The sequence below is a fragment of the Merops nubicus genome, unplaced genomic scaffold, assembly GCF_000691845.1.
Source record: "Merops nubicus isolate BGI_N331 unplaced genomic scaffold, ASM69184v1 scaffold405, whole genome shotgun sequence".
Classification (NCBI taxonomy): domain Eukaryota; kingdom Metazoa; phylum Chordata; class Aves; order Coraciiformes; family Meropidae; genus Merops; species Merops nubicus.
The window spans coordinates 39263-64194 of record NW_008611390.1 but is presented as its reverse complement, the minus strand read 5'-3'; the positions used below and the strand labels follow the sequence as shown (position 1 = coordinate 64194).

The 24932-nt window shown below is 43.9% G+C and overlaps 1 protein-coding gene across 1 annotated transcript in view; it reads left to right on the top strand.

Annotated features, from left to right (window-relative positions):
• LOC103773804 (probable E3 ubiquitin-protein ligase HERC3) overlaps nucleotides 1-24932 on the top strand; it is a 45560-nt gene that overhangs the window by 5551 nt on the left and 15077 nt on the right. Inside the window, exons 2-13 of the mRNA XM_008941183.1 lie at nucleotides 10475-10634; nucleotides 12545-12621; nucleotides 13215-13436; nucleotides 15543-15634; nucleotides 16605-16735; nucleotides 17339-17499; nucleotides 18016-18092; nucleotides 18878-19002; nucleotides 19546-19605; nucleotides 21871-21982; nucleotides 22683-22872; nucleotides 24583-24746. Coding sequence (XP_008939431.1) covers nucleotides 10475-10634; nucleotides 12545-12621; nucleotides 13215-13436; nucleotides 15543-15634; nucleotides 16605-16735; nucleotides 17339-17499; nucleotides 18016-18092; nucleotides 18878-19002; nucleotides 19546-19605; nucleotides 21871-21982; nucleotides 22683-22872; nucleotides 24583-24746 — 1571 coding nt within the window. The remainder of the gene's footprint in view (nucleotides 1-10474; nucleotides 10635-12544; nucleotides 12622-13214; nucleotides 13437-15542; nucleotides 15635-16604; nucleotides 16736-17338; nucleotides 17500-18015; nucleotides 18093-18877; nucleotides 19003-19545; nucleotides 19606-21870; nucleotides 21983-22682; nucleotides 22873-24582; nucleotides 24747-24932) is intronic.

Below are 24932 nucleotides of genomic sequence, written 5' to 3'. Positions count from 1 at the left end.
AGACATAGTTATGTGTCTTCAGGAAGATTTGATGTCTATAGAAAACAGAGCAACCAACAAGCATACACCATCAACAAGCTAATCCCTTTGCCATCAGGAAAGGTGACATTCATCCTGAAGACTCTACACACCTTTGTGAGCCTCCAAGACCAAATCATACAGAATACTTTACATTTGCCTTTACCAAATTCAGGCTTTATTACCTTAAAACACATGCCTGCATGTTTTCATGCAAAGGAAACATAGGATATTAAGGCAAGGGACTAAACCATCCTTACTGAGGAAAAGCACTTGGGTTGCTTTACTGGGAGTGAGAATATAATTTTTGGAGTTGGTGGGGAGAGGATTCTTATTTCAGATATCTATGTGTAGATCTCTACCTTGGCAAAAGCTGCCCAATAACTCTGTATCATCTGTGGTTGTCACAACACACCTTGAAGAGAAGAACAATGAACTTCCAGCCTCAGCAGCTAGCAAACTATTAATCTCTCCAGAAGCTGGGACTCTCAGCCCTACTTAGGCATTCAGCTTAATAAAGTCATCACTTTTGTCCAGCTCAGGCAATTACTCTGTGTATAAAAAGGTTAGGGCATTCAGCAAATTTGCATCTATCACTTCCAGTTTCTTTCACACCCTCTCCCTTTGCCTCACCTCACACACAGCTACCCACCCCTTCTATCCTGAAACCATCTTTCAGCTTCAGCATGGTTGCAGGAGAGAGGAGAGTCATCAGTGCCACACAGCGTGCCAAGGTCAGGGATTCACACTCCTGCCAAGCCAAGCATGCAGGCAGCCTTTCTTTCTGGTGCACCTTCAGAATGCCTTCGAGTACATGTGATACAGGAATAAAAAATATGGCCAAAATGAGGGCAAGTTTGGGTGGATGAACTGCCCTACAAATCCCCAATTAAAGGGCAAAAGGCTGATCTGCCTTTTGAGACGAGAGACATTAAAATTGTCCCTTGTGTCCTCAGTAAAATAGGCTGTACTGATTCTAAAAAACTGAGTATCCTGCTTCCCTGAGTTCACTCTTGTTTTCACCCCTCCAACTGAAATCAAGAGAGAAATCTGATGGTTGTAATAATATGTGTGTTTTTAGAGACAGCACTTCAGAGTTACACCTGAGAACACATTACAGTCATTTCAGGCTCAAACTATAAATTTCTTTAGTGACAAGAAACAGGATTTCTACTGGTTTAGGCTCTCCTGAAGAACCTTATCTCTTCTCAGTTTAAGGTCTCCTAATCCTGTGGACTCATGAGTACTGGTAGATCATGATCCAAACAATGCAAATTTTAAGACAGCCCACTAAAAATATCTGGCATATTCAGAGCCCTCAGCCAAACAATGTGTTGCAGGGCATGCATATTTAAGATATCTAAGGGAAAGCACTTCCTTTGATTTTATTTCTCATTTGATGACATACATACTGTTTCTAAATGAAGTCATTTTGGAATCCAACCTTCTAATTTTGCAACCTAAAATCATATTAAAGCCCAAATTGCACCAATTCAGCTGAGGTGGACATTCCACAGCACGAGTCTGCACTGCTGGATGTTGCTGCAGTCACTAGTAAAGGTGTAACCACCTCAAATTGCTTGGTCAGATCCTGTGAGTGATCAAAGGAGTGAAGGGGTTCATTTGTACTGAACATGCCTGACTCTGCAAGGGCTTTCATAATCTGACTCTTTTAACATGTAACTTTTATAATAGGTGCTGAAACAAACTGTGTCCCAATCTTTCCTGTATTATTTTTCCAATTTAAAGTCAGCTGCTGCAGGACAGCACCAAAGGCCTGACTCTGTAAAATCCTCTCTTCTCCCAGATGGCTCCATCCCTCCCCACAGGTCCCTCAGCGTGCTGTTGTACCAGGTTTTGGCAGGACTGATGCCTACAAGCAAGGTTGCCATGCGTCTACTACATCTTTGACAGCATGCAGCTCTGCTTTGGGAGTGTAGAGAAAGCATGAGGAATGTGAAGGAGGACTCTCCCAGAGCACAGCACTTGGAAAGTGTTGCAATAGCTTTGTGCTGAGCTTCAGCTCCGTGCCCAAAGGGCTGTTTTTTCATCAGAGCTATGAAGAAATACTCTCTTAACACCTGATGTGCCTTTAAACAGCTGCCTGCCTATATAGACTCACCCAAAAGGAATGTACAGATGCTCTTGCCTCCTTTTCTCAGAATGACCTTCAAACCTTACAGTGGAGAATAATAAATAAACTTTTGTAAATGTTTCCTAGGGCTGCTTGCATTGCCTCTTTCCCAGTCACCAGGCTTCTTTGCAGTGATGGGTTTTCATGCAGTATATGTGGACCTGATGGGGATGTCACTGAAAACAAGGGCAAGGATGCTGTGCTGAGCCTGTGCTAGGCAGGTGTGGCTTTTCAGGAACGTGTGGCTCTGTCCTGCTCCCGTGCAAATCACTGCAGGATTACAGTAAATGGGAACAGTAAGGAGCACACTGAGTGCTTTTGAAAATCACATGATGCCTCATCAGACTCTGGGACTGCTATGAGTGAGACTCTGTCAAGTGCAGCTACATAGAAAATGCAGCCTCCTTTCTGGAAAAAATATTAAATGCCTATGTGAAGGCTGAATGCTTCCTGTTGTGCAAAAGTGCTCCAGTGTTGTGAAAAGATGGCAAAATAGCATCTGTCCAGAGGCTAAAAGAGGAGGGAAGCCCTTGTGGCTTGCTTGCAGTGTGTAAGGTATACAGTAAAGCTCTGTCTTGCAGGTTCTTGGAGGTGCTTCACTTGGAGGCCTCTGCTCAGACATGCCTACCTGCTGTGGAAGGACATGGGTACAGTAGTGATCTGCAGGGCTGAGCACAGCAGATGGATAATGTTAACTCTTGTCTTACCTCCTGGGGCAGTGATTTGCTGCCTGGAGCAACTGACTGAGCCCCAAGGACAGGCTGGAGACATTCCTGGGTCTTTGAGCCTTAAATCTGTTCTGGTTTGCCAGCATGTGTGCTGGAAGAGGCTGTGGTAGGGCAGCTGGGATGGGAGCTGTGCTGCATTTGGGGAGCACTGTAGGGAGGAGATGAGCAGATGTCTTCCTTGCAGTGCTTGGAGGTGAAGGTGCTGGTTTTTAAGCAGAGCTGTCAGTTTTATGTGGGTTGCCTTTTCCTTTGTCTTTATAAGGTTGCCTCAGTGGTTGACACAGGACTGTTAACTCCTCCACGTGGCTATGATGGACTGTAGTGAAGGGCCTATTCTTCCTTTTCCCTGGTGTCCTGGCTTACTGCCACTGACCTTTGTCACAGCTCTCAAGATTGCTGTGAGTTTGCTTGTGATTTCTCAGTGGAAATGCAGTTTTGCACTGTGTGGTACCCCCAGCACATCAAACCCAGTGTCTGCACACCCATCTCCCTAGTTCCTCCTTCCATCTCTGATGTCCATCCTCAGCACAACACAAGATTTTTCTTGCATTTCTTCCACAAGTCTTTGAAGGAACTGCCCTTACTTGTTTACCTCCAGGTCTGAAGGTGGATTCTTCTCTCTGCCAGATGATGCTTGCCAGACTGAAGCCTTCTCTGCGTGCCCAGCCCTTTCCATGAGCCTTCCCTAGCTGGCTGTGCCTATGGGTGGTCAGAGAGGTGCTTGGAGAGACTACTATACAAAAGGCAGTGGTGTGGGGCAGTGAAAGGCTTTCTGTGACTGCCTGAGGAAGGGTTTGGTTTCTGGGGGGAGGTGTCTGCTTTCACAGCTGCGAGGGGGAGTAGCTGGCAAAGCATCTGCGAAGTGACACCCTGCCCTGTCACCTTGGCCTCTCACTTCTTGCTCTTGCATGCCTGCCTTGACATGACCACAGGCAGCTTTATGAAGGGAAGGCAACCCTAACAGCTAAACTAGCCTCTCTCAGATTTAAGCCTGTAAGTAGCCATGCTAAATAAATTAATGAGAGGTACTGTGTGTGATGTGCAGGGAAGCTGTCATCTCGATAAGCCTCATCAGTGTCTGTGGATGAAATGGGACTGCAGAATCATTATCTCTGTTGCTTGGAGCTTCTCAGCCTTAACCTAGGGATGGCTTTCCTACACCTGTGACCAACATTTTTTCAGGGACTGTCACCTGCTTTGGTCTGTCCTTCACTGTCTTCCCCTCCCTCTATATTTTTTGTTCCCTGACTCTGCTCTGGGTTTACATTTCCTCCTTTGTAAACAAATTATCAGAGCCATATCACCTTCAGTGCTGCTATTCTCAGTTTCCTGTCAGGCTGCTCTTGGTACTGCTCTGTGTTCTGCTGCAAGTGTAGCAGCAGTTCAGGACAGGAAGGCCTCAAGATTTGTGAGTGGGGCTAGTGAAACCCAGCCTCCTCCATGGATATAGTAAACTTCAGTTGTTGAAAGTTGGAGGCAGTTATATACCAATGTAAACATTTGCTTGCTCTATGCTTCTGAGCTTTTGCCCCCTGCTAAGAGGAGTTTGAGAATAAGGTAGGCTGCTGCAGGGAGGTGAGAAGAGCAAGCAGAAAGTGAGGGTAGCTGCCATACAGTGCGGATGTGGTCTCTGTAGGAGCACTGCACTCCTCTTGCAGTTTTGTGCTTGTGCAGAGAAAACATTTCCCACACCCTTTCACGCAGGAGTCTGAGCACAAGACACAACAAGCATGTAATGCCTTCTTTAGAGAGGCTTGGCAAGGAGAGGGCAGGTAGCCAGGGTGAAATGTGGGGCTGATGTCAGGCAGGTCTGTTCCAGCTGCCTACGTGTCGTGCGTGTCATACGCCCGGCCGTGCCTTAGACTGTCTGTGGTCACGAAGGTGTGTTCCTGAAACCATCCCTCACCCCTCACCGCCTTCCTCTGCTTTTACTGCTGACAAACCACAGCCTGCAGAGGTGGTGTGAGTGAAGCCACAGGAGCAATTTTAGCTGGCTGGGTTAGATGATGTTTCCAAAAGCGCTCTATAGCTCTGAAAAGTCTTTGTTCTGCTTAAGTGATTTCTTTTGGAGTCTGATTTCTTCCTCCCAGTCCCAGACTCCAGATGATGTCCATGGCAGCTGTAAGCATGAGACATTTAGGTGACTGGAATTGAAAGTGTGCAGGGGGAAATCAGAGGCTCATTCTTGGGGTCTTTAAAGGAGAGAGGAGGATGCAAAAAGGCCCTGACAAGTACTGTGATTTTCCTCTCCTCAGTTACCAAGCAGCAAAATCACACTTCCACTGGGAATCATGTTTCCTGGAAAATTTGGTGAGTGTACTTGTGCTGCTAGTACTGGTTCAAAAGCATTGAATAGCTAAGATGCTGTTGAAGCTATACTGACAAAATAAGAAGAAACTTTCATAAGGGGAGGGAAAAATCCTGGGTGTGCTTCCCTCAGTGCACTTTAGATTGCCAGCATTTCAGCTGCTGCACTTTGTTTTTCTCTTTTCCTCTTTCCAGTCTCATTAAAGCACTCAGACATATTTTAATGCTCAGCTGACTTCTTTAGGACTGAAACTGTGAAGCTTATCACAGCCTAAAAATATAGCCAGGATGTCTGTATGCAGAAATATCTCCAGGATCTGCCAGTGGGGACATCAGCAGTCAGCTGAAGTCTCCTACTTTATGTGTAAAAATCTTGTCAGGGAGTTTAGTGATCCGCTGTTTAATTGCTTTCAATACAGTGGCTTAATGAAATGCTGGTGACTGATAAGTTTGGGTCATAGTGTTTTTTTCTCATTTCCTTGTAGCTGAAGGCAGTAGCAGGTTTTTCGTGGAGTTTTTGGCTGTTGGATCAGGCTTCAGCAAGTGCTGATGCTGTTAGTCTCATCTTGTTAGGTGACTCATGTCCAAAAGGAGAGAACTCGGCTCCTTTCTTGTGAGAACCAAGGTTTTTCAGTCCTTGGAGAACAGAAGGACCATATGGGTGAAGTTTAGGTTGCTATTGGTGTTTAAATATTCAGCTACTTCCTTTGTGTGTTAATACCCTGTATCTCACACTTCTGATTTTTAGGTGTTTGTTGCATGATACTCAGGCATCCTCACTGTGGATGTGAACTATATTAACAAGCATGGCAGTGCAAGAAATTGGCTTCTCTATCCTCAGACTTCCAGCTGCTAGCACCTAGCCCAGAGGAATTTCTTGCCAACAGTTCTTTCTCCCTTCTCTGTGTTTCTGCCACTATCTCCTTCTTACTTAGCAAGCTAAGACACCTATCTTGGAGAGTCTGTGAGCACTTTCCTGGCAGACAGCAACAACCAAGATGAGCAAATGCTCTGAGTTGCTTGTGGTCAAGCTGGGGAGGCAGTGAGTAGTTTTGTCCAAGCAGACTGAAATTGCCTGAAACTCTTCCAGGCCACAGCTTCTCCCACTGAAGGAATTGGGATCTTGCCACTGAAGGTGTAACCTTGGGGCTGATGGTTTCACTGTGTGGTTTGCAGACAGTAGAAGCCATCTGGTGCCGTTCATGTACATCCTGGTACACATATGGCTGAAGGATTTTGCTGCGTGCTCTAGCAAAAGCCTGTGTTGTGAGCAGCTGGAAGCTATACACACAAAGGGTGTACCAAGTCTCTGATAAAATTACTAGAAGTAGGAAAGCTAATTAATCATTGATGGTCCATGCAGTTAATCAGTGAGTGCTTTGTGCTTCCAGCACTTGCAGACGCTGAAGATGTAGAGCTCTCCAGCACTGAGGGGACAAAGTATAAGCCCTGTTTTGTTAATAGCAAAGCTATGGACTGAAGGTGGGCTTTTAAAGGATTTTCATTCTTGGCTCAGCTTTACTGCCATTTCCAAACCTTTAAGGTAAATGAGCTGACTCTCAGAAAGATGAGTTATGGAAACATGTCGCACATTTGCTGGAGTGTCCCAGTGAACCATAAACAGGCAAGAAAATACAAGAACAGTCCTGAGAACCAGGCCTGACACCATTTAGGGAATTACTGTCCTGAAGGCGTTTTGACTGGATCTCATTCTTTGTTCCAATGTCTATTTGATGAAAAGATCTAACATGGTTAAGACTGTAAGAAGTCAAACCTTGATATGTCTGTGTTGAGATCCATGAGTCAGTGGACAGAAGAGAAATGAAAATTGGAACTCCACTAGATATGAAGAACTGATAAATGATTTGCAAGCATTGGTGCCATTTTGAGGCAGCTGATGGCTTCAGAAAGGAAAGATTGGGTCAGTGTGTACTTCCTGGAATCCGTTGTTTTGTTTTGTTTTTTGAAAGCTTTATGACATGTTGAGATGCTGTATTGCATAACTCCTTCAGCTCTTCTCTCTTGCTTTCAAGGTTTTGTTCTGCTTAGCTTTGTATATAATTGTGCCTATTAAGCTCTGTTTGGCTGGTTTTATTCATCATTTACTGAAGACATTACTAAAAATAAACTTCACCATTTGCACCCTTCATCTCAGTGTAATGATGCAGCTTTCCTAAGGAATGAATAATGGTGTTGTGATGCTCTGGAAGTTACAACAAATGTATACCAACCACTGAAACACCTCATATTTTGATCTGAGGAAGGGGCAGGAGGGCAAGAAGGAAACAATTATCAGATGTTTTTGATAATACTACCCACATTAGCAGGGAGATGGTACATTTGGTGGCTTGGCAAGCCTGACAGTGAACTCTAGGACCCTTGCTGGACTGCCTGAGCAATCTGTGCCCCCAGGAGAAGGCTGTTTTTTTTTTCCAGCTCTGGAAAGAGATGTATGTGAGCATGTAAAACTTAAGCTGTTTGGCTTTTACAGTTCCTTGTGACTTTGCAGGCAAGCTGCAATTGATGGGGTCTTAGGAATGGACTGCGGTGAGATGGGTGATATGTTTATGTTTCTGAAGGCAGAGATCTTCAGCTCTAAGACTGGCGTGTGTTTTTTTGTCTGTGGTTGTCCAGTGAGTCCAGGTGAAGCTTCAGTCTGCTTCTTGGGTGAGCAGTACAGTCACTGGAGGCTTTCAGTGACACAGGGCAGCCTTTCAAAACGAGCTGGTATTAGTCCGCTGGGATGGCACATAGAGGGAGGTCAGGTTTGTGTTGCCAAATTAAACATAAGATGGAGTCTGTGGGGACTGAAGCAACCACTCTGGATTTCTAAATCTGTTGGATGTACTCTCTGTGTCCCAGCGTGTGCAGTCCTTGCTACATAGTCCTTGTCACAGCCTCCTGATAACTCAAGGCACTTCTTCTCCAGTTGTACTACTGCTGTGGTCAGAGTCCCTCCTCCCTTAGCTCCTCTTGCTGATTTTTGGTCACTGGAGTCTTCTGTCACCTCCTTAAAGTGCTCCAATGGCTCCTGAGTAGCCCACAGTAGTCCTTCCACAGCAAATGAGACTTGTATAGTTACTGTGGCAAATTCTGCTTTGCCAGGGAAGAAATGAGCTCAGTCATGCCTGCAGGTAGCAGAGCAGTCTGTGATCTGGATGCCCTGGCCTCTCATATTGTCCACGTATGTTGTTTGTCAGACTCACGTTATCTGCTGGAGCGTTTGGCAGTGTGCAGGGAACAGCTTTGGAAGAAGGTCAGGCTCCTGAGTTTGTGACCAGTTTTAAGAGCAGAATCAGTCTTAAATAATGACCACACTTGGTGCACCCTGGCCAGCAAGCTTATGGCAAAGTGATGGGTTCATGAATCAAACAGGATTTCCTGTGGAGATGAGGATGGCTTCACTCCCCCTCTTCTTTTGATGGTAGGATCCTCTCCGCAGGAGCTTTAGTTTTGGACCTTCCAGTCCTAGTACAGAAACACACTTGGCTGAACTTAGGTGGTGTGTCAGGCACATTGCAGCAGGCATTTTTTGTTTTTTTGGCTTGTTGGCTGACTGAGAGGAAGAGGCCATAGCCACATGTGCTGTTGAGATACCTTGTCTGTTTGTGATTGACCTTGGCCAGCTCGAGCAGCTGCTGGTTGTTAGGGCTCACAGGCTGCCAAGCAGTGCTAGTTAGGAGCTTATGGGCCTAAGCATGGAAACTGGACGTGTAAATTGAGTAAAACCTCTTGGTGTCTTTCTGTAGGGTTGGCAATGGGACTGAGTGTGCTTAGTCCTGCTGGAAAGAGCTGCAGGACAAAGGGTGTTATTAGATGGCGGGGCTAAAGGATGACCAGGCAGCAGGCAGGCCCAGTCCTCAAGCCCTCCTAGATGTTTGTGTGCTTATTACTTGTAAACTGCACCTCCCTTGCCATTAATTATTTCAAGTGAAAGGAAGCACATCAGGTAGCATTTTAGTCTGTTAGAATATGTAGTTAAATAATTGTCACCTTTTTCTTCCATAACATCCATGAGGGATCCTTCTCCTTCTCATTTTCTGTCTCCCAGACTTAGAAAGCAAGCCCTCCTACAAGTGCCTTCTTATTAATTTAATTTAAGACATTTAGATGGATCGATATGCAGCTTTTGGTGCTAAATGTCTTAATGATTTCTGGATGCCCTTGATGTGGGGTATCATTTTCATGGAATGACAAGCTCTCCCTCATGTCACAGGCAAGTGTGACTTCAATAAAACTGACCTTTGCCTTGCAGCTTACAGGGTGAAATCTTTCTTCATACACCTGAAACATTTGTATTTATGTGGGAAAGGAAAAAAAGAAAACCAGTTTTGCTTCTGTCTGGCTTGTGGGGAGTTTTTCCATCAGATGTATGACATCGTCAACGTTATCTTGCAAAATAAGACTTTTTCATGTCCATTTGTAGAAACTCTGTGTAATGAGTAGGATTTGGTTGATGATGTTGTAAGAGTAGTTGTCAAACCTACTTCCATTGACTAATGTGATGTCATAATGAAGAGTCAATTGTGGGTCGTCTTCCAGATGATTGAGTAATTTTTTTTTCCTTTTTTATTCCTTCATAAGGCCTTCTTGCTTTTCTTCCTTTTTATGGACTTTTTAAATGAGTGTTTGACAGTGGTGCAGGCCTGTGTTTGACAGCGGTGCAGGCCTGTGTTTGACAGCGGTGCAGGCCTGTGTTTGACAGTGGTGCAGGCCTGTGTTTGACAGCGGTGCAGGCCTGTGTTTGACAGTGGTGCAGGCCTGTGTTTGACAGTGGTGCAGGCCTGTTCCAAGCTTAGCACAGAGGATGTTGTAACGTGTAGCCTTTCATGCATCAAGCAATAAAGCTAGGGGTGGATTGGTTGATGAGCTTCGTGGGTGACTTGCCTTCAAGAGCTGTGGAAGATCAAATGTTTTGCAGGGTCTTGGCTGATCCCCACATCAAAACTGAGTGAGAAGACCTCAAATCTGAGAAGTCTGGTTGTTCCTAAATAACCAAATTTCCCTGTATCTGTGAGGCTGTTGGCATGTAGGCTGTGGTTGTGCCTGGGGACGTGTACCTGCCTTTCTCTGAAAGCCAGGCCTGCAGGTCATCAGAGCAGCTCGTCAGCTGCATGTTGTCAGTAAACCCTGGTGCTTTGCTCTTGTAGGAAGTGTTTCAGAACTCAACGGGGACTCGTGGGCCCATCTGACTGGCTGTGCAGGCAGCTTTGCCCAGAGCCGCGGGCCGCGCGTGGCTGTGGGCTGAGGGCGGTGGGTGACCAGAGCGGTGTTTGGTTTTCCCCAGAGCACATCGGGGCGCTGGCCGGGCAGCACATCGTGCACGTGGCCTGCGGGGAGTCTCACAGCGTGGCGCTCAGTGAGCAGGGCCAGCTCTTCTCCTGGGGCGCCGGCAGCGACGGACAGCTGGGCCTCACCACGATCGAGGATGCCGTGACGGTACCAAGGTAAAAGCTGAACAGGTTCAAGTTTCCTCGGGCGGCTTCTTAGGGCTACAAAGATGATTAGGGGAGTGGAGCATCTCCCTTATGAGGAAAGGCTGAGGGAGCTGGGTCTCTTTAGCCTGGAGAAAAGGAGACTGAGGGGTGACCTCATCAATGTTTACAAATATGTAAAGGGTGAGTGTCAGGAAGATGGGATTAAGCTTTTTTCAGTGATGACCTATGATAGGACAAGGGGTAATGGGTGCAAATTGGAGCATAGGAGGTTCAAGGTGAATATCAGGAAAAATTTTTTCACTGTGAGGGTGACAGAGCACTGGAACAGGCTGCCCAGAGAGGTTGTGGAGTCTCCTTCACTGGAGTCATTCAAAACCCGCCTGGACGCCTTCCTGTGTGATGTACTCTAGGTGGTCCTGCTCTGGCAGGGGGGGTGGACTAGATGATCTTTCGAGGTCCCTTCCAACCCCTATGATTCTATGATTCTTGGAGGTGATGCATCGAGCGTTGCTCAGCTCCCAGGGGGGAGTCAGTTGGGAGCATTGCTTTCAGTCAGAGGGGCAGTAGTTGGGAACTTCTCCCATAGGGATGTAAGGATGATTCCTGTTCTTTTTCCAGACTGTGCTGGTGCTCCCTGAGGGCTTCCTGGGACTCTGAGAAGTCCTCAGGAGGTTTGGGCAGGACATGTGTTCTGTCTATGTGTGCCTTCTACTGACTGCTTGCCCAGCTAGGAAGGATATTATCATTAATGGGCAAACCAGCAACTAAAGTCCTCCCTCTGCTCTTAAATCATACACAAACAATCCAACGTGCCGGACCGGTGGAGGGAGGAATAAATTAACACACTCCCTCACTGTGAAGGATGTGAAGAAGGGAGTGAGCTGGGTCAGGAGCCATGCCATGGGAGGTGGAAGGACCCAGGTGATCAGTCCGATTATGTAGAATTTTCCCAGAGAGACATTCATGTTCTTGTTGTGACATCCTGGAAACTCCACTTCCTATGGAGAGTCAGGGAGCCTTTTCTAGAACCAGCCTCCCAACTCCACTGCAAGCAGAGTCAGCTCTTACAGAGGTGGCTTCTTGACCCACCTCCAAGTTAATGTGGAAGGTGAGGGCACCTGGTGGTGATCTCCTAATCAGTTCCCACCCAAGGCTGGCCTGACCGTGGGCGAAAACCAGTCAGGAGGGTCTTTCTTGCCTGGTTGTGGACATTATCCATATGCCAACCCTCATCCAGGGCTGGAGTTTTAACCCCAGCACTTCAATGTGCTTGGGGTAGCAAGAAGACAATCAGAGCGTGCTGGGATTTGTCCGTGAAAAATGCTGTTCTGTTTTGCACAGAGCAATGAGGTGTATGAGGAAGGAAGAGAAAGGAAGTCACAAGTCATTAATATTTGAGCTGAAGGGTTCTGTGGGAAGACAGTTCTTAACTTGCAGTTGCCTCTAGTATAACAGAGGCAGGCTCACATGTCAGTGTGATAGTGCCATTTTAGAAATAACATTTCTGTGAAATAACTTGAACCTCTGACATGTTATTCACTGTGCAAAGCACTGAGGAGGTTTTGGTGCTGTAACTCACAGGAACTGCTAGGCCTCTAAAAGCATTAAAAATGTCAATGCCTGAAAAAGGATAGTGAGAGACACATTAAGAACCAATTATTTTCACCATTTTTGGATGGCTGGATTCAGTGTTATAGCAGGAAGCGTAGTTGGAGTTAGTAGTCAAGCATCTAAAGGTCTTCACAGATCTGTGTCTGTTATGTATGGTGCTGTATCACCATCAAGACTCTGTTCTTCAGTCTCAAAACCATAGGGTGTGTGTAAGTGCAGAACAAGGAGCTGAATGGCAACCATCAATTTGACCTAAGGTGATACTATGTTTATGGACAATTATTCTAAAATAGTGTTGTTTTCTTTAGGTTGATAAAGAAATTGAACCAACAGACCATACTGCAGGTTTCCTGTGGAAATTGGCATTGCCTGGCTTTGGCAGCAGGTACTGTAACATTTGTTGTTTATTACCAAGATTTGTGCTGTTATTTAGCATGGTGTCCAAGGTTATATATTTCTGCATATTAAACCAAGGACCTCCCTGTCCCAGCTGCTTTCAGGCTAAATAGGAGACTGTAAAATGGATCGGGCACCATGAATATTGAAGAAGGGCTTTGCCAATACCATCAAGAAAGAAAACATTACACACAGGCCACTCACTGTCTCACTGGGCAATAATGGCAGCAGTGCTTTAAAGTTTTCCATCCTGGTGTAGAAAAATGTATATAGTTAATTTCTTTGTGTTGAAATTATCCGTAGCTATTCCTCTAATGTATGCAACATTTGGACTGTTCTTTGTTATGCTCTTTAAGTCACGGGAGTCTGATGTTGTATTTTGCACTTAGTTGCATGTCTGTTTATTTCCCTGGTGGCTTTAGACTGTGCTTTTATTTTAGCAAAGAATGTCTTGCTTGATTTTTCCTTCTTGAGACTTGGGTGGGAGCAAAACACTCAGCACCAGTTCTTGCTTTGTTTTGGCGACCTTACTTTTCTGTTGACCAGTTTTCACTTACCATTCTCTTTCTTCCCTTGTTTCAGATGGCCAGTTCTTCACATGGGGGCAGAACAGCTATGGTCAGCTGGGCTTGGGCAAAGAATGTCCTTCCCAAGCCAGTCCACAACGTGTCAAGTCTCTTGATGGGATCCCTTTGGCTCAGGTTGCTGCAGGTGGAGCCCACAGTTTTGCCCTCTCTCTCTCAGGAGCTGTGTTTGGCTGGGGGAAGAACAGCTCAGGACAGCTGGGACTAAGTGATGAACGAGGTATTCAAATTACACTCCTAGGTGAAAGAAGGATGGACTTTTTTTGCTTAATGTCTTTTTTCACACTGACAGTATATTTTTACTGAGCTAATATGTAACCTTCAGCAACTCCTCTTGCGAGGAGAGGGAAGAGGGACAGTCTCTGATGGACTTTACAGGCTTTCTGAACTTAGTGGGAACAGAAACACTTCTTTCCCTTGTGAATGTTTGTGGAAGTGTTAGAGGGAAGTAAAAAAGAAAGGTCTTTCAGATATGAGTGTCAGCATTCAGGCACTGAAGGAAGGCATCTTCCTCCTCTCAAAACCGCTTTGTCCATGTTTTGCTTGGTGTGAAGCAAAGGCTCTCCCTGCAGAACAGCAGGCTGAACCCATCCTCTTGTTTGCCAACATGTGTTTGACTGGTGACCCCTGTATGTGACAAAATGATTGCAGCACAGAGTACCTCACTTCTGTAAAATGTTGTCTGATTTTTTGCACAATTTTCTAGACACACAAGGCCAATGCCAGTTTTTTCAGGTGGCCGTATTCAGTGAAGCCTTGCCCTCAACAAACTTGAAGATAGGTTTATAAATGAGTCTGAAGAGTGGATATGACATCACCACTAGTCTGAGAAGTCCAGATCTTCTCTGCTTGTTAACATGTTCTTAACTTTTTGCAAAAGCAAGTGAGTGGAAGATTTTCTTTGGAGCTTCAGATCAACATCTTTAGCATTCTCTGCGTAGTTGCCGAGTAGCTTTAAACATCTAGACATCGTTTCATCTTGCTTTATGCCATTAGAAATATGAAACACAGTTGTAAGACTAGTAAGATATCTTGTGTTCTCTCAAAAATGCTCCAGGTCTATTGTATTGTACTGTATGTGAGCTAGAGCTGATCTGGTGTAAGAGCAGCCATGTTCTTTCTGTGTAAACTTTAAGATAAACGCTTCTAATTTCAACAAATCTGCAGTTTTTATGTCAGGGGATTGCTTTGACATGGGGCTAATGTTAAATGAACCTGCTTGTGGGGCTGTGTTGACCAGGGATTGTACTCTGCTTACACTTTGATACATGGCACTGTAGTAAATACATGATATTTATGGTAAGTGGATCTCGATAAGACAGTGTGAATTATGCTTAGTGAACGTGAACAGCAAAGTCTACAAAGGGAGTATTCTGCACCACTTCTTTGAACAATTATGCTGTAGAGATAAGAAGTGTCATCCCTGTCAAAATAAAGATCAGAGTGCTAAAATACAGACCAAAATAAATGGAAAATCTTCTCTGATTTCTAAATCCATGAAAACGTGACCATTTTCCTTTCACTACCCAGAAAAAAACACCAGTCAAATCCTTGGTTGAGAGTCTTAAAAAAATGGACAACTTCTATAGGTAGGAACCTGATTTTTTTTTTTTGTTGGTGTGAAGTAAACAGCTGCTCCCCTTAATATCTAACTGTTTTGGGGTGCCTGCTGGTCCTTGAAATGCTTAGCTTTTATTTTTACATCAGTAAAACATGTAACCTTTCTTAGTGTATTCATCCTCAGGAGACCCACTTTTAGTGATTAAATGTCAGAGTGAAGGAGGAAAACATCATTTAATGGTTGGCAGTGATTAGCCTTTACAAGGAGGAGGATCTTAAAGGATGACTAGAGGAGGGCTAGGCATTCACATACAGCCTGGGATTCAGCTCACCATGTGTGTTGTGCTGGCATCTCCCACACGTCAGGATTGTTCTCTGTGGTAAAGGTCTAAGCAAGGTTTTGGAAAAAAAATGTTTGCAGCAGTCAGTGAGGAGTCTGGAATGGAGCATGAGGCTGAAGGTGGGTGTAGCTAAGCTACACTTGTACTTCTCAAACTGCAAATTCATGTTGAGTTTATACAAGATTCTCAATATCTGCACGCTTGTTCTAAACCATTTTCTTTGAGCCAGAACAAATCTTTTAAAAATTGGAGAGAGAAAGCAGCAGCAAAGTACTCACTGACTTGGGTTTCATTCCCCCCATAGTTGTTAAAGCTTCTATTGTGCACGTAGAGCACATCTGAAAATCAAACTGCCACTGCTTTTCCCAGACATTTAGGTTTGTGTTTATGAACCAGTTCCTTTATTTGCTTTGTCTTCCATGCAGACCGAGAATCCCCTTGTCACGTGAAGCTGTTGAGGTCTCAGAAGGTTGTTTACATCAGCTGTGGAGAGGAACACACAGCAGTTCTGACAAAGGTAAAGATGCTAATTTGGGGACCCTGGCTGCTGTCTGGCTTGATGGTTTTACATTAGTTTCTTGGGTAATGGAAGAAAAGAACAGGTGGATTTAACTGTATTCCATCTCACCTCAGTAGAAGAAACTAAGTGGGAAATTTAGTCTTTTAGGTTCATGGCCAACATGATCCATTGCAGTTTTGAAGATGAAGATGTTAGTAATCTATGACAATGAATAGTACAGGTCAGGTGAACTGCTCAGAGAAATTAGTTTTGAGAAAAAAAACAAACAAACAAACGTACATCCAGAGGGATAAAAAGTAGTGTTTCGTTGGAGGATAAAGAGTGATATTGAATGGGTGTTTTAGTGAAACATTAGTAATCACTCACAGCATTTACAGGAGGTTTCCAGTTCCAAACCTGCTGTTCCCAAGTGGTGTGTAGTTTAGTGGACAGAGGACAGGGCTAGGATTTGGAAGATCACTGCTCAGCTCTTGCCTCTCCCACTTCCTAGGTGTTGTTTCCTCCTTTGTTGTCTCAGTGTTTTCCACTGTAAAATGAATTAAATGGCTGGCTTTGAGATTCCTGGGGGAAAAATACTGTTGTAGAAGATCATTTCTGTAGAAGCTCTTTTCAAAGAAACAGATCATAGTCAAATCAGCAGCCGACAGAGATTGGTGTAAAGTATTGTGCAAGTGGGCACTACTCAACCATACTTAAACCTGCTGGGATTTCAGACTCATCTGGAGATGATGGTGGGGGGAAGCTGGTCTGATGTAGACATACTTAAAGCTAATTCCGTTAGCCCCTGATGGGTGGCAAGATTATTTGGAAGCCACGCTGGCAGAACCCAAGTCTCTTTTCTAAATCCTTTGGAAATTCCCAGCAGTGTCTGCCCAGTCTTGGTCTCATATTCTGAAACTGGAGTCAGAGAGATACTGCTGGGTTATGGGTCCCTAAATGGAGAATATGCTGTTTGATTTGCTAACAGAGTGGAGGGGTGTTCACGTTCGGTGCAGGTTCCTGCGGGCAACTGGGACATGACTCCATGAATGATGAAGTGAACCCCCGAAGAGTTCTGGAGCTCATGGGCAGTGAAGTATCCCAGATTGCTTGTGGCAGGTGAGTCCTGTGTGCAGTCAGAAGCTCTCTTTGGTGGAGGTTAATGCTGACACTGAGTCTTGTAAATAGTGGGAACAGTCTTGCTTCTGCAGCCTATGTGTCAAAACTAAGTTAATTTAAATTTTATTTCCAATGAGAATTTTAAGGCCCTCTGAAAGGGGTTGATTGTAATTGAGGTTTTTCCCTGTGCTGCAACCAGGTAAAAAGATGCCTTTCTATCGTAATAATTTAGCAAGACTTTAGAGCAGCAGCACCTTTGGTCACAAGTTTCCAGTCTCTTTGATGAAGAGAGGAACACAGTTGCTGTGTTGTTGCCTTTTGATCCATATAGGCTTAGCAAATGACTAAGCTAATTCTGCCTGTAAGCCTGATACCAGCTGTATGTTGGCACAAGCTGCTTTTTGTCACTTCCACCTGAAGAACTCCATCCTATAAACCAGTGCCATCACGTGGCAAAAACTGAGCACTGGTGCAAGTGTGAAGATGCAGCTTTGCACCAGCTTCTGGCCAAGGGGAAGAGAGAAGAACTTTTAGCCTGCATTTGTTTTTTTTTCTTTCAATTGTTAAACAAGGCCCAAACTTTTGTACCCATCTCTGTTACAGACATCACACTTTAGCCTTTGTGCCTTCTTCAGGAATGATCTATGCATTTGGCTGTGGAACAAGAGGCCAGCTGGGAACGGGGCACACTTGCAATGTTAAGTGTCCCTCTCCTGTCAAGGGTTACTGGGCAGCTCACAATGGGCAACTCTCAGGGAAACCTGGTATGTACTGTGAGCAATTTACAGTCACAGATGGACATAAATAATTTTGTTTCACCCATGGCTGTCTAAAGACATTTTTACATTGTTCTGTAAAAGTTCTTGAAATAGTGAGAGAAACCCATCCTCCTGTCCCAAATGCACTGTGGGCATTACTGGGTGACTTCTTGCTCTCTCTGTTAGTGTATGCCCTCTCCCTTTCTCTTTTCATGGCAAAGCTCAACTTTCAGTGGTGTTGAGCCTTCATGAAATAGTACTAATACTGATTTCCCAGGGCTTTGGTTTCTCTTTAAAAGTCCCATTGCAGCTTAGAACTTACAGCTTTTACCTTCTGCCAGGCACTGTGTATCTCATGAAAGTGCTGCAGTGCTTGAGTTCCACGTGGTTTCAGCCTGACCTTCAAGGGGCCTAGGTGATCCTTACAGTGTATATAAAAGCTGAGACACTGGCAGTGTGAATGTGGGAGTAGGAACTTGCATTTATCAACCTCTAATACAACTGTATCTCTTTCTTCAACAGATGCCTGTAAATATCACATTGTTAAACATATCTTCTCTGGAGGAGACCAAACATTTGTGCTTTGCTCCACACATGAGGTAAAACAAATAAAGTATCTTCTCAAGTCTGCTCCCTTGTCCCAGTCCTCACAGTGCATCTTTTGGTTTTGGCAATATCTCCCAAAAAGAAAGTGTTACTTGGAGTCAATTCTGCCTTACAAGCCTTACCAACGATGACAGTTGTTACAGGATCTACAAGTTTTTAGGAATGGCTGAAAATTGCCTTCCTTTAGAGGCACATGGAAGAGCCATGGGGAAGACACAGATTTCAGTTTGATCAGCAGGGAGGGGAGTCCAATCTCCCCTGAAGGCTGGAAGGGAGAGGCTGCTTTCCTCCTGAGCCACTGGGGTCTGTGTGATTGGAGTGCAGGGCTGTGAACCACACACACTGGGATTTTGTCAGGGTACACAGTATGGAGGGCTGAATGCTGAATTGATTTTTCTGCTTCTGTCATCTTATTTCTTTCAAGAAGTGTTTGCCATGCACTTTTGAGGCATGGAAACATATCTAGAATAAATGTACTAGGCCTGTAGTTACATGTGATGGTATTTATAGAGGGCTTGGTACATGTAAGGAAATAATATTGTGCTTTTTTTTTATTTTTCTCTTTTAAAAAAAGTGTGTGGTGATGGTGTTGGTTTTTCTCCCATACCTTCCCATGCCTTTCCTTTCGGACTTGTGAGTAATGCCACAGTGTCCTAACCAAACCTGTTCAGAGACCACATGAAGGAAGCAATCAGTTTTATATAGAAAATAGAGATTGTGGATAAGAAGGAATTGTTTTACAAGCCTTGTCTTTGCTGAAATCTGTATCTTCTTGCAGAATTCCTTGCCTGCTGATGATTTCCGGACCATAAATGAAACACGTTACACCTGTTTAATAAATGATGAAACTATAGATGTCTGGAGGCAAAAGCTTTTAGAAAAGAACAGTTCTAATTCTGTCAAGTAGGTATTGTGGCACTGGACAAGCCTTTTGTTGCAAGTTTTATTTAAATAATTTTGTTGGCTTCTGTGCCACGCTTTCACTTGAAATACAGCAGCCTTTTCAAGTGTGGTTCTTGGTCGTTTCCAAGAGGAAGACAGCTGCCAGTCACAAGGCTGCCAGGTTAGAGCTTCTCAGCAAAAGCAGAGGAATTTGAGGCCACCACAGAACGTTGCAAATGGTGGGTGGGAAATGGATTTTGAAGTTGTCCTTCGTTGCGTGCGTAGAGTTTGTGAAGAGCAGCAACAACTTGTGAAGAGACTGATTGAATTCCTCCCCCGTGTGCCTGCTACGAGAAGGGCAGAACAGGTGGAGGGGAGGCAGTGCTAACTGCCCTCCTTTTGGGTGTTATGGTTATGATGCAGAACAAACTGCTTGGCCTCTGTGCCTCTGAAGGGGTGATCCTGGCATTGTTTCCCATAGAAGGAAGGGAGGAGAGCTGCAGAGGTTTGCTGGGACATCTGTTCATAATGTCTATCTCTGTTTTTTCTTCCTGCTGCAAACAGTAATGTTGTTCAGATACTGTCGTCGGCTGCCTGCTGGAATGGGAGCTTCTTGGAGAAGAAGTAAGTGGCAAATTTACAGAAGTGTGGCTTTCCCTTGAGGCAGGCTGGAATCCCTTTACTCCACTAACTGCTGCAGTGGGATTTGATTTTTCTGATCAGACAGGAGACGGGGGCAGAGAGTGTCCACTAAAGAGGTGGGTGGTCAGAGCTGGGTAAAGAAGGCAAATAGTCTAAGAAGGTGTATGGTGAGTGTACTGTACGTGGCACAGGTTCCTTGGAGTGGTCACAACTGTTACTTGTCTTTATGAAAGGGATATCAACATCTTTAAAAGAGAGGGATAGGAATGCAACTTTAAGGAAAATGAGTGATGCTAGCTATCTGAGTAGTCTCTTACCCAGCTGAGCTAGCTGGTAGGGGCTGGTGTGCATGGAGATATGCTTCAACACAGGCAGCTCATGAAAAATACATCTAGGGCAGCCTGGAAGCACTTTCCTTTTACGTGACATCAGTTGTGGAAAGTTTTGTGCTCCTGCTTATAAAAGCAGGAATTCAAATGGCTGTAACCAACGATAGGTGGTGACAAGGGTGTAATATGCATAGCTGAGTCAAAGGCTGTGGGTTGAGAAGGATTGTGTTGGCTGTGTATGTAAATGTTGGGGAGGTAACAGCATAAGATGAAGAGGAGGAGAATTTTTTTATGGTAGCGTGATGAGTAAATGACCTGTAACTAGGTGAAGGAAAGTTTAGTTCCTCTGAGTAATCTTTGAGTAATATTTTCAAAGAGCAACTTGAAAAAGAAAACAATTTACTCATTATTCTTGTGGTTTTCCACTTGTCCAAGAGTTTGTTCTGTAGTGTTGTGACAAGGCAGTGTGTTACTGCATCAGGAGAGTCGTCGTGCTGGTTTAAAACACTTCTTGGGGTGTCCAAGTTGATGAGTCACTGTAAATAGTCCCACATCTCCTCTGGATGTGGAAATGAGTGGTATTTATGACTATCACTCCAGTGCAGTTCTCCTTCCACCTCAGTGATGTCTTGGCTGGTGCAGGACTTGACTTTTACAGAAAATCTTTGACAAAATGCAGAATAAAATTTGATGCCATGGCATACTGAAGTGAGGCTGTATTTAACCATGTGCCTTTATATATAGAGCCTCATCCTACAGTGGACTTGAGAGAAGGAAATACCCTAATTTATCCTTCCAGTACCTTAATACCATGGAGGCCTGCTTGCAGTACAGCATTGTGGTGCACGGGGTTAGATGGAAAAGCAGCTTTCCCAGGGTTGTGTGGCTGGGCATGCTGCTTCTGCACATCACAGCCTGAACCACTCTGTCCTGCAGTGTGACTCTGAGGAGCTGTTCCCAGGCCAGTGCCTGTGCTGTTATGGAAACAGCCTTTTAACTTCTTGAGTCATTTAGTCACACCAGCAAACTGACAAATGCATCCTGTCCTTAATAGCCACCTTTTCTTTCAGTGTCTGGAACAGCACAGGCTCACTTGAGAAGTGACAGTTTTGGGAAATCCTTGAGATCAGTGGAACTGTAGCAATGACCTTTTTCTGCTGGCAACTGCAAGGTTATATGTGCAGCTTTATTGCAGACAGTGGTGCTGAGAGCCTCTGCTCATCGTGCTCTGGATGCTGAGCTTGCATTACCTGCTGGACCATTATCACTCTTACACAGCCTGAGTAAACTACAGCCTTTCAAGCACAGCAGAAAAGACAGCATATGTTTGTTACACCTAAAAACCATGTGAAGACTGTGAGCTGCACTGTGGTTTGATTGTGGTCACTGTTTAGTTTTAGAAAATTGGAGAGTGGAATTGCCAAAAAAGCTGCTTTGATTATCTTCCCCTGTTTTCTTTTGCAAACTTTCATCTGTTGTCCCCTTTTATAGCAGTCAGTGTCTTATGCATCACCTTTCTTACTGGGAGTGTGTGATTAAACAGATTTTGCTATAAACTACTGTATATGAAGACAACACAGAAGATCCTGGTACATATGATAGATACCTATTTTATAGGTTTTTAAGCAGCTTGGTCTAGGCAGGCTCTTTGGTCACTGAAGGAGTCCTGGGGAAATCAAAGACTCTGATAAAATGTTTCTCTGGAAGAATCCCAACCCTAACCAAGGCCCAGAAGAGTTCAGAAAGGAGAGCTGTCCATCTTGTCTTGAGCAAGAAGATTCCATCTTCTGCTTTTTTCTAGTCTGATCGATTCCCTAGAGGTCATTTCTCCACTGTTTGCTCTCAGACCAAGCCAGTACACAGGTAATGGTGTCTCTTCCTTAAACTTATACCTGTCTGTCTGGGATTTTTTTCAAAGAATCGATGAACATTTTAAAACCAGTCCAAAGATCCCAGGAATTGATCTGAACTCCACCAGAGTGCTGTTTGAGAAGCTGATGAACTCTCAGCACTCCATTCTCCTAGACCAGGTATTGCACTTCTGGGGTTTTGGGTATTCAGAGGGCAAATAAAAGCTTTGTCCCTCTGTAACATGTGAGTAACAACAGCTTTTTTTGGGAAGGCTTGTATTGCAAATCTGCAGGCCATATCCTTCATGGTATCAGTGGATACTTCTCCGTTGACCTGGGCTGATTTTCACCTTCTTGGAATGTGTCTCTGAGGGTTGTTTTTAAAAAAGTTTTATATCATGGCATTTGATAGTTGAAATGGCTGCTGAAATTAATTGTGTGTACATTATACTTGTAAATAATGACCACATGCTCATTTATTGCCTGTCAGGATTTATGGTTATATAGTCTATTCTAACTCTGGTATTTCTTTCACCAATGCAGAGCTGTGGGGTAAAATGATGTGTGTTCCCCATGCCATTTTTTAGCTGTAATTTTTGTAGCTTTTTTTTTACTCTTGGTTCACCTTATTAAAACAGGGTTGTGACTCTAATGAGAAGAGCCAGCAGTGGAAAAGCCTGCCCAAATGTTCGTGTGTTTTGAGAAAAAAAATCAGAGTTTAGTCTTGTTGTATGGAATGTTTTTAAGAGCTCATCAGCAAAAGCTGTGAAGTCCACACATTCCAAGTGTGCTCCATTTCATCAGTTCTTTCATGTCATCTGTGTTGTAGATTTCCTGTCACCCGTGACAAATTGTCTTCTTTTGTCTTGTTTTCCTCTAGATACTGAAGAGCTTTGAAAGTTTTTTGATTCCTCAGCTGTCCAGCTCACCCCCAGATGTTGAGGCAATGAGGATTTATCTGATTCTCCCTGAATTCCCACCCTTCCAAGACTCCAAGTATTATATCACGTTAACACTTCCTCTGGCAATGGCTATTCTGCGCCTAGATACCAACCCCAGCAAAGTTCTTGGTAAGAGGCTGCCTTCTAAGATATAGTGTTGCCTTCAGGTAACAGGTTAAAATACAGTTAAAGGTAAAAATACAGTTGTATTTTTGTGTTGGTTTAATTTTTCTATTCTGTTAACAACGTCTGTAATGATAATTGGGTATTTGTCATTGAGTGTTCTAAAGCAGTTGCCTCTGAAAAGTAGCTAGGAACCAAAAGGACTGGAGGAATCCTCCCTCCAAAATCTATGTTCCCATGTAAATAATTATTAACATAAAATTCGAATTTTAAACATGAACTATGAGGAAATGAAGAATGTGTCATTCTGGGAATTCAGTTACAATAATTAAAAACACATGAAGTTTATGGTAGTGTGGATAATAAATGAGAAAAAGAAAATTCAGGTTAAGAATTATTTTAATTTAGATATAAAATATCCCTTCAAGAACAATGGCTAGGGAGGTTAATCTAATTTAGCTTATCTAGTTTATCTGCAATCAGAGACTCAGTTCTAGATAAATTTGTATCCCTCTGTATGAACATAGAGTTTGCATATCATGAAGATCAAATTCTCTTATCCTTTTAAACTTAATCAGATGCTGTTCACATTAGAATATCCTTTGTGTATAAGGTAAATACAAGAATATACAACATATAGTATAAAGCTACTTTGTCCTGTGTAAGTTGCAGGAAAAGCTATTGGGTGATCCTTGTCCAAGCTGAACACTTCAGCTCTTTTCCCACTTCTGAATCTTCTAATTTCTGCTACCTTTATTTCCTTGGAGCTCATTTTAAGCTAATCAGCACATAAACTGCTTAATGATTGTTACTCATGTTTGCTAAGCTATTACTTTTCTTGTTATCTAACTCTCTTTCTTATGGGTGTCTTATGCATGCTACTGTGTACAACACTAGGTAATGCTTTTAGACCTCCAGGAGCATTGCTCCAGTGAAAGTTATTTTGAAGTTTAGTGATTTTTATTTTATTTTTTTTTTTAAAGTTTTTATTCAAAGAGGCTCTGGAACCAGGTTTCCTCCTCTACTCAGAGCAGTCCAGTGCAATTGTTCACACACAGAAATTCTCACACTTTTGCCTACCAGAATCTGTTGTGCTGGCACTTGAGAGGATAAATTGGTGTTTGTTTCTAACAGTTGATATGATGGTTTCCCAGGTTTCAGCTTCTACTTTGCAGGTGGTTTGGTTCTAGCAAGAAGCTAATAGTCTTCAGAGGAGAGGTAAGGGTTGCCTGTCCATGGCAAGAAAGAGATCACCTGTTCTGAAGAGGGAGTATTCATTCAGACCTTTAGTGCAGATGTGCCAGGAGACATGCTCTGACTCCTGCTAGAAAAGTGTGTGGTATTACAGAGAACTGCCCAGGAAACTGCTTTCTTATAACTCATGAGGCAATGGTTTGTCCACAAGTATCTTGAATGCAAGATACTTGAAACAGTATCTCAAACTGAAGGTTGAAAAACCTTGCATTCAGGCTCTCATACTGATCAGGAATTGGGGCTGGGTAATGCTATGAGAGTGGAAAGGGAAGAGCTTTCCAGTTTCTGGTATCTAGCTGACTATTTGCTCACTTTCCTGTTGCTACATTTAAGACAGAAATAGGAAAGTTTTACAAAACAATCTTGAGGTGTGTTTTCCTGTTTTTTTAGCTGTGACCCCTTATTTAGGGGTTATTCTGGTCCTTAATTCTGGATTTATATTGATATTCCTCTGCTTTTCAGATAACTGGTGGTCTCAAGTGTGTCCAAGATATTTCCTCAGGCTAGTGGACCTCTATAAAGGTGCAGTGGTTTACCTCCTCAGTGGAAGAAAGACGCTGTTGATCCCAGTCCTGTTCAGTAGCTACATTACAGCTGCTCTCAGACTTCTGGAGAAACTCCACAAGGTAGGAGAACAGGCTGGACACGTGTTGGCTCAAGGTGACTCAGTCTTGTGTGCTGTTTGCCAGTTGGCAGGGGCAGAGTGGTCGTGGCCCTGGCTTCTGAGCTGTGTCATTGTCCACCAAGATACCACGTGGGGAGGATATTAGTTTTTTTCCTGAACTCATGATACTTGAAGATTGTTTGGTCCT